This window comes from Lygodium microphyllum, chromosome 17 (genome assembly GCF_053477565.2).
Source record: "Lygodium microphyllum isolate KBCC chromosome 17, Lygodium_microphyllum_v1.1.10, whole genome shotgun sequence".
In the NCBI taxonomy this organism is placed as follows: Eukaryota; Viridiplantae; Streptophyta; class Polypodiopsida; order Schizaeales; family Lygodiaceae; genus Lygodium; species Lygodium microphyllum.
The window spans coordinates 5,532,365-5,541,442 of record NC_141151.1 but is presented as its reverse complement, the minus strand read 5'-3'; the positions used below and the strand labels follow the sequence as shown (position 1 = coordinate 5,541,442).

At 37.0% G+C, this 9,078-nt stretch overlaps 1 protein-coding gene across 2 annotated transcripts; it reads right to left on the bottom strand.

The window, feature by feature from the left end:
* Window positions 1-3,011: 3,011 nt before the first annotated feature.
* On the bottom strand, window positions 3,012-6,423 carry LOC148021531 (pentatricopeptide repeat-containing protein At3g53360, mitochondrial-like). 2 transcript variants are annotated; one of them, XM_087696940.1, is made up of 2 exons: window positions 4,522-6,422; window positions 3,012-4,215 (listed from the first exon to the last, which is right to left on the bottom strand). In XM_087696940.1, exons 1-2 carry the CDS (start codon window positions 6,233-6,235, stop codon window positions 3,581-3,583), a joined length of 2,349 nt encoding a protein of 782 aa, XP_087553066.1. In that variant the 5' UTR covers window positions 6,236-6,422; the 3' UTR covers window positions 3,012-3,580. The 2 variants fall into 2 exon arrangements, with proteins under 2 accessions (XP_087553066.1, XP_087553067.1); XM_087696941.1 differs by having other exon boundaries at window positions 3,716-3,894; window positions 4,070-6,423.
* Window positions 6,424-9,078: the final 2,655 nt, after the last annotated feature.

The window sequence follows — 9,078 nt, the reverse complement described above, 5'->3', positions numbered from 1 at the left end:
AAGCTCTACTTAAGGAGTACAAGGATTTGTTTAAGGTGCAAATGTCATTACCTTTCAAGAGAGCAATAGATCATTCTATAAATTTAGAGCCACATTCAATGTTAATCAATAAAACACCCCACAGATGATTTAAATATGAGTGTGAAAAAGTGGCTAAATAAATCAAGGAGCTTTTAGATATGGGGTTCATTAAGCCTAGTTTTTCACTATACGCTTCATTGATCTTGTTAGTGAAGAAGAATGGTGGATCATTCAGGATGTGTATTGATTACAAGGATCTAAACAAGATCACAGTAAAGAATATGTATCTGATTCTTAGAGTAGATGATTTGCTCGATCAGCTCAATAGAGCTAAGTTCTTTACCAAGATTGAGTCGAGATCAAGATATCATTAGATCCATATGCGAGAGGGTGATGAGATTAAAATAGCCTTTAGGATTAATGATGGATTATACTATTTTTTGGTGATGCAATTTGGACTTACAATGTCCCAATTACCTTCTAGAGTCTGATGAATAAGGTTTTGCAGCCTTTTTTCTTTTAATTCATTCTTGTTTTCTTTGATAACATACTAATTTATAGCAAGACATTGGAGAACCATTTGTTATATATGAGAAAGGTTTTTGATGTATTGAGGCACCATAAACTCTTTGTTAAGGAGAAAAAGTGTTTTTGCATGCAAATAAAGGTGGAACACTACAACATTATAAGTGAAAAAGGGATATAAATTGATCCTAAGGTGCAATGTGTCAAAGATTAGCCAACACGTACCACTATTACTTCACTTAGAGAATTTCTTAGTCTAACATCTTTTGGGATGTACTTATACAAATTGTAGCTTCAACTAGCTAAAGAAACTTTTTACTTTTGCTTTTATTTTGGCATGTTTAGATTTCTCTAGAGATTTTATCATATAGTGTAATACTAGTGGCTATAGCATAGGGACTATATTGCTATGAGAACATAGAGTTATTGCCTTTGTGAGTCACAAGCTTACAAATAAGGGGATGGCTATGAATGTCTATGGCCAAAAAATATTCACTATGCTTCATACGATATGAAGTGGTACCATTATTTGTATGGCAATCGATTTAAGGTTCAAAGTGATCAAAAGGTCTTAAAGTACTTTCTTACCCAATTAAATCTTACTTCTAAGCAACATGTGAGTTGCTACCCTACAAAATTATGATTTTAACATTACTCATACACATGGCAAGGACAATATAGTGACTGATTCTCTTTCTAAGATGTGAGTATGTAAGATTTTAATTATGATTGAGCTATATAGTGATTGAACTGAAGATTTACAAGAGATCTACCTTTTGGATGATGAGCTCAATCATATATATTAGAAATTACAACAAGACTTTATGAAGAAAAACTCACATTTTCAAATTAAAAATGACTAATCTAACTTATTGATAGAATTGTTATTCCATCTACTTCTTTTTTTAGGCCAAAAATTTTAAAGAAGCATCTATAGCTAGACATTTTGAAGTATTTAAGACTTATGATAAAATCAACGACAACTCTCATAAGCTAGGTGGTTTATTATAGCCATTACGTATCATTGATCCTTGAAGAAAAATAAACACATATTATCATGGATTTTATTATTGGCTCACCTATAATAAAAAACAAATGAAATAGCATTTATATGGTGGTGGATAGACTCACCAAGGCAACCCATTTCATTTCCACAAAAACACAATTTATTGTCTCACAAGTAGCTAGTTAGTTCATGGAGCAATTTTTTAAACTACATGGATTATCACAAGTGATTATACATGGCACGGATACAAAGTTCATGAGTAACTTTTGACATGCAATATTCAACTCCATGGCTACTAAGTTGGCTCCTATAACTAATCGTCCATAAATTGATAGCCAAACAGAAATGATAAATAAGTGATTAGAGATTTACCTTTATCATTTCTATCATAATGTGTAGTATACATGAACTTCATGGTTGTATATGATTAAGTTTGATCATAATAACTCCACTCGTGCTAGTATTAGAGTTTCATTTTTTGAGGCTATATATAATAACAAGGTACCTTTACCAATAGTCATATCAATGAGAGAATCAATCCTTATGAAAAAGAAGAATTGAAAAAAATGCAAATTCTTCTTCAGCAATACAAGATGAATCTTGAAAAGGCCCAAAACCAAATGAAGATATGTGCTAATGACAAAAAGCAACATTTAGAGTTCTAAGAAGGAGAGTTAGTCTTGTTAAAAGTACCCATGTCTCGTTACTCTACATTGAAAGATGATTTCAATAATAATTTACAAGTATTATAGACCCTCCAAGATTTTGAAGTGTATGAAAGACTTAGCATATAGACTAGAATTACCCTCTTTCATTAAGATTCGTAAGTATTTTATATCAACCAACTCAAATCCTTTTATGGTACTCATGTGAAAATAGTTGAGCTGTCTTTTATTTATGAAGAATGTATTATTCAATATCTCTATGAGAAAATCATAAGTCATCATGAGAAAAAGCTTTGCTCTCGTTCTATCATTGAGAATTTTGATCAAATGAAAAGATTTGCCACTTGAGGAAGCTTCTTGGAGACCAAATTTTATATTAGATAAGTTTTCCTATTTATAGGATGCATTAATGGCTAAGGCATAAGCATAGTTGAGCTAGTTATGGTGCAAACAAGGCCTAAACAACAATCTACTTTTAAAAAGTTTTTATTTCGTATAATTTTTAAGAATATACCACCTACATAGGATCAAAGTATTCTTCAATAGCTATGTTCTAACATGTGACACCCTCCATTCGGATACTTGTACAAGAAACTATGATAATTTTTGTTCAACAAGGTTTGTTCTTTTAGCAAGCTGTTTATTCACTATATGGACCTTCTCTTGAAGATCTAAAGGCTCAAATTTCTTTTTGAAGATATCCAAATTGTGTATATAGCAAAGGCTTCCCCTTATGTCTTCATTTTAATCAATAGAAATTTTCTTCATTCATTTTTTATTATTTGTATAGTTGAAATCAAAGTAATACTCTATTTTCTCCATCCTTTTCATCATTAATTGATAGATAATATCATCTTCAACTAATATGCTAGGTTCAAAAAACACAGATGGATATTTCTGTAATCTTGCTCCGCTTGAGGCTTCATATCTATTTGTAACCAGCACAGTCTAGAGGCATACAATAAGTACATTTGAGGGTGAGGTTTCATATCTATTGGATGAATGGAATGTGTTGCTTCAATGCCTTCGCACTTTGTCATCTCCATTTACTTGCGCTGAGCTATACAATAATTCTCTACCTTTCCATATGATCAATGTTTTCAGCATGCACCTAGAAGTGGTCCCGTGTATTACTGTAGAACTCTTCTGAGCGCCATAATGTCCAGCATTACTTTCAATTTCAGCACAACTTAATATCAGTGTAATGCCAAGTCTCATGTGTGTCTCTTTTCTTTCAACCTTTCTTCGCATTTCTAACCATCTTGTGGCTATCGTGAAATTCCCTACCATCACAATTTGCAGCCACACGTTGCATTTACACAAGATTCTGTGGCATCATCCCCAAATACTCTTTACTTAGACTTTATTCATAAGCATCAGCAAACATGTTGGACATCAAGACATAAGCGGCAGGATCATTTGGTTTTAGGTCCACTGCATGATCAAATGCCTTTTTCCCAAGCTGCATATTGTTGTGAGTACGACATGCACCCAATAAGCATAGCCAAAATACCAGATCACCCTGCAGTGTTGTTTCTGCCAACATAAGTTCTACTTTCTTGAACTCTCCTGCCCGTGCAAGGAGATCCATCATTACCCCATAGTGCTTTGCAACTGGAGTGATGCCATACTCTCGGGTCATTGATATAAAATACTGGGCTCCTCTGTATATAAGACCTGCATGACTGCAAGCAGTTAAAACAGACAGAAAAGTGACTGCATCAGGTTGCACACCAGCTGACTGCATTTCATCAAACATTTGTAGACTTGCTAAACTATTTCCCTCTTGTGCATAGCAAGATATATAGGAATTCCATGAAACAATATCACAGTACCAGATTCCTTCAAATACCTTTTGAGCATCCAGCATACTTGCACAACTCCCATATGCTCGGAGGAGAGTGTTTCTTATAAAAGGGTCCTGATCATACCCTGCAGATACAATGATAAAATGACTTCTCCTACAGATCTCCAAATTGCCCATCAGCCTGCATGCTTCTACAACACACATAATCGTAGTATCATTAAGAGGCACACCTTTCTCCTCCATTTGTACAAACAATTCCAATGCCTTCTCTCCCTGGTTTTGATCTAAATAGACGGTAAGCATTGCATTCCACGATACAGTGTTAGGCTTTTCTGAACTTAGGAAAACGGTCTCAGCTTCTACAACTCTGCCATACTGACCATACATACCCACAATGGCATTACAAACATACATGTCTAAACAACATTTGTTAGAAACATCAAGATGCAATGCTTGCCCAATTTCCAGGAACATTACTTGAGCAGCTTCTTTCTCACCTTGACAGCACACACATGCTTGAATGGCAATCACAGATGACTGCTGATCTGGAAGGATACCTTCATCTTGCATCTGTTTGTACAAGAGCAAGGCCTTCTTTCCTTCACCCTTCTCAACATATGCTAAGAGCATGGCACTCCATGACACAATGTCCAGCTTTCGCAATACTTGAAACACGTTCTCTGCTTCAGCCATACTTCCACATCTGCCATACAAGCTCACAATTGAGTTACAAACAAATGAATTTGAAAGGAGACCCTTCTCTAAGGCAGTCGCATGTAAAGAACGGGCGATTTCTAGAAATACTGCTTTACTTGACTTCAATTCCTCAAACAATGAATCTTCCTTCAGTACAAGCAAGTAACATGCATTCAAAGTTACCACAAATGTCTGAGGATCTGAATCAATACCTTCATCAAGCATCTGTCTGTACAACAATACAGTCTTTTCCACTTGCTCTTGCTCCACATATGCTGTAAGCATTGAGTTCCATGATACTAAGTCTCGCCTTGATAACCCAATAAAGACATTCTCTGCTTCAACAATGCTTCCACACTTGCCATACAAATTCACAAGAGTGTTACCAAGGAACACATCAGAACACAACCCTTCCCTTTGTGCATCCGAATGCAATGCTTGCCCTATGATCAGTGCTATCGCTCTGTTCAACTGTCCTGTCTCAGCCATGGCTTTATCCTTCTGTGTCAGAATGCCACATGCTTGAAGCCCGACCACAAATGTCTGTTGGTCTGGGATGACACCTTCCTCTTGCATCTGTCTGTAAAACTGAAGAGCCTTCTCCCCCTGGTCTAGCTCTACATAAGTGGTGAGCATTGCAGTCCACGAGACAACATCCAGACTTGATAAGCCATCAAACACAATCTCTGCTTTCGCAATGCTTCCACACTTGCCATACATACTAATAAGAGCATTGGCAACAAGGAGATGGGACATGAAACCTTTTTTACGGGCATCACCATGCAGGTTCTCGCCAGTACTCACATCGGAAATGCTGGCACATGCTTTGAAAAGACTGACAAAGGTGTGCTCATTGGGCTCCACACCATCCTCTCGCATACAACAGTGCATTTCCAAAGCATCTCTGGCATAGCCCCAAGTGACATAACCTGTAATCATGGCCGTCCAAGTGTAGACAGTACGATGCGACAAGGAAAACAAGATGCACCGAGCATCTTTGAGGGCACCGCATTTGGCGAATGCTGCCACCAAATGGTCCCCGAGCAGACCTGACACTCTCAGGTTCTGTTGCAAAATGTGCGAGTGGACAGCCTTGACCTGAGTAATAAACTTGGCTTTCCCACAGGCCTTTAGAAGGGTGATGTATGCGTCCTTGCTGACTGTGGTCGTCGGATCAATGCGACTCAGGTGACCTTGTTCACAGAGTGACTGAAGCTCAGCATCCGAACCTTGAATCTGCGTTTGTGTACGCCGGGGAGGATGCATTCGCCAGTCATCGAGCCATTCGAAGAGCCCAGCAAGCTTCGAATCCACCCAATGGGGCCTGTTAGGGTCATCCAACCAGAGACCTTCCCCAGATGATTTGTGCCTGAAATCTGGATGGCCAGTGGATTTCTTGTCATGCCTGTTGTCCCACCAGTCCCAGGGGCAGGAGAAAAGGACCCGCCAGAGGTGTCTCTGTCTCTCTGTGTTTCTTGAATCCCCCTGAAGAAAACCCAATCGACCACCTGACATAGATTTTCACACAGCCTGATATCGTACGCCATGTGCTAATATGCAGACAGCTCTGTGCTACGTCAAGAATGGCTTGCTTCACCCTTCTCACAGTCAGACAACATGGCCATGTGCACCCCACAAGGCTGGGGACTACAATCGAATTATTACAATGGCCTGAGTTATTTGCAGATGGGGAAAATTACTAAAATGTCGCTAACCCCAGAGTAATTTGGACTCCTCACGAGTGTATTTTTCATTTCCTTGCTTGCAAATCAAAGTTGAAAATAAAATGTAGCAATTTTGTTGACATTTATTGGATATTTCACCAGAGTTTAAGAAATGAAAATGAGATTCAAATTCGAAGTTTTGAAAGCCATAGATAATCCAAAAAACATAGGAGCTATACTTATTTATTCATAATCGAGGAGCACGGAATATTAGATCATGTACAATGCATTCCTCTCCTGGTTTCTTCTTGTCAAAAAGTAATATTTTCTACATCTCGCTGCGTATCTTTATAAGTTGTAGCCCGTAGCAGTTGCATTCTTTTTCAGGATTGTGTCCTGCTCCAAATGGTTAGTAGGTTTGGACTTTTTTCTTTTTTTTGACAAGTTTTCTTTCGTGTTGAACTCTTTTTTCAACACTTCATTGTATGGCCTACATGTACCTTGCCATTCTGTTTGCATATTGTGCTATAGATGAAGTGCTTAACCTTGTTCCTCTGTGTTGCCACTTTTGAGTTGGCTTGTGGGTATCGCTGCTGGATAATATGGTTGCACTTGAGCTAGTGGTAGTATTTGTAGTGGCTATGGTTGATGATTTGGTGCCAATAGAAGGTTCATCTCTCATTGATTTGCTTGTCTTTGCACTTCTATAGGGGAACGTTGCTATTGGTAGGTACTTTTTCTTTTTTTGGTTAAATACCTTGAAGGTTTAAAAAAGGCATGTTTGATTACTTGCCTATTACATATATAATAGCACTAAATGGATTAGTCTAGCTTCCATGGATTAAGTTTTAGACATGTTTGTGAGTAAGTGTGTGACCTTTTCGATGGTTATAGCCGTCCTTTTATGTTTTGAGTGTAGTTGTTTACTTCCACATACTCTTTTAGTGTATCATCCACTTCTCCTTTTGTTATTTTTGCTAAGGCCTCAAGCAAGATGTTGAATCCATAATGTAGGATTATGATTGTATATGCGAAGATGCCATTTGTTTTGGTGTCTACTACAACTTGGACAACACTTGTTTGTAGTGGATTCTCAACTGTGTCTTCATATTAGAGTTCTATTTTGTTAAGTATCCCTTTTAGGAGTCCTAGATATGAAATGGGTTTACATTTGTTGAGCTAGATTAAACACAAATCAAGGTTGTGAAGGTTGTAGCAAGTTTTGTACCATTTGCGATTCTATTTTGTTCTTTAAGTGGATTATTATTGTTGAGTGTAAGCTTGGAAGTGTCCATTAGATATTGGAGGTCATTGTAGTTTGTGAAGCCATTGATGTATGTTGTTGGTCTTTGCCTAGTGACATTTGCCAAACTCATCTAGTCTATTGTTAGGTACCTATGATGTTGTGGGTTGACATGATGATGCTCAATTTGGTACTAGGTATTCCTATGGTTTTGAATGTATAGCTTGAACATCTACGTATAAAGTTCGATGTATTTAGATGAATTCACATTATTTTATATTTATGGACACAAGGCATAGTTTATATTGTGTGTACCTTGTCTAGAGTCATATTTGCCTTTAGGGGTGTTGTTTATCTATAAAAGGAAGGAAAAGAAATCGTGTTAGTATGTTAATATGAAATTTAAGTGTAGTAAAGAAGATTTGGCCCTAGCCTTTGTATTAAATCCTAGAGATTAATATAAAAGGCAAGAAATTTCCATTGTACACATCTTTGAATAATCATTTGAACATCTCCATCTTGGAGCTTTTGAGGTTACACCTTCCACCACCATTGAGGGTGAGTTCTCATGATCACAATTACATGAGATGTGTATCATATGATCAACATATCATATATTTCTCCTTTGTTTCCAGCTATAGCTTCATTGTGCCATATGCAGCATATGAATATGATTCATGGCTATGGCATTTTTGGATGTGACTGTATTTTCTTAGTTTGAGTACTAATTCCTTTCATTTAGAAGTTCCTCTCATTCAATTGGTATTAGAGCCTTGCTTTAATCTTAGTTGGAGTCTATATCAAGTCATTTTCTAGTTTCAAGCACTAGAGACATGGTACAAAAGGTATAAATCTAGTCACAATTTGATAACAAATCATAATAGAACTAGCCAAGCTTCACTACTACTAATCATGATTATTTTGAAGCATTTGGGAGAGATTTGGAAGAAAATAGTGGAGATTTGACAAGTTTGGTAGGTCATCACTATTGTACAAGCCATTTTAAAGCGGTTGACAACATAAGTGAATACTTACATGTGTATTGTGTTATGGCTATTATGCTAAAGGGAATACTTCTATTGATAGGTCATCACTATTCTACAAGGCATTTTAAAGTGGTTGACAACATAAGTGAATACTTACATGTGTATTGTGTTATGGCTATTATGCTAAAGGGAATACTTCTATTGATGGTCAAAATATCATTAGAATAGCATGAAAAATGGAGAGGGAGTCTCTTTCACCAACCCAAATGTCAATGAGCTAGTGGCTGAGCAAGGTACTTTCCATGATTCCAAAAAGTATGTCCAACTTTCCCATGATGTTAAGCATATAAATGAGGGGATTATTCAGCTCAACAATGCTATGGATGTCGAGTTTGGTTATATGATCACCCACATGGATTCTAAGTTTGACTAACTAATTGTAGCCATAAATAATTTGGGCAGCAA

Bases quoted from the DNA above. Each gene is read 5' to 3' on its own strand.
- LOC148021531 (XM_087696940.1), bottom strand. From the start codon at position 6,235: ATGTCAGGTGGTCGATTGGGTTTTCTTCAGGGGGATTCAAGAAACACA. The intron at 4,216-4,521 runs GTGAGAAAGAAG...TGTGTGTTGTAG, and splicing joins AGCATGTGTGTGCTGTCAAG to AAGCATGCAGGCTGATGGGC.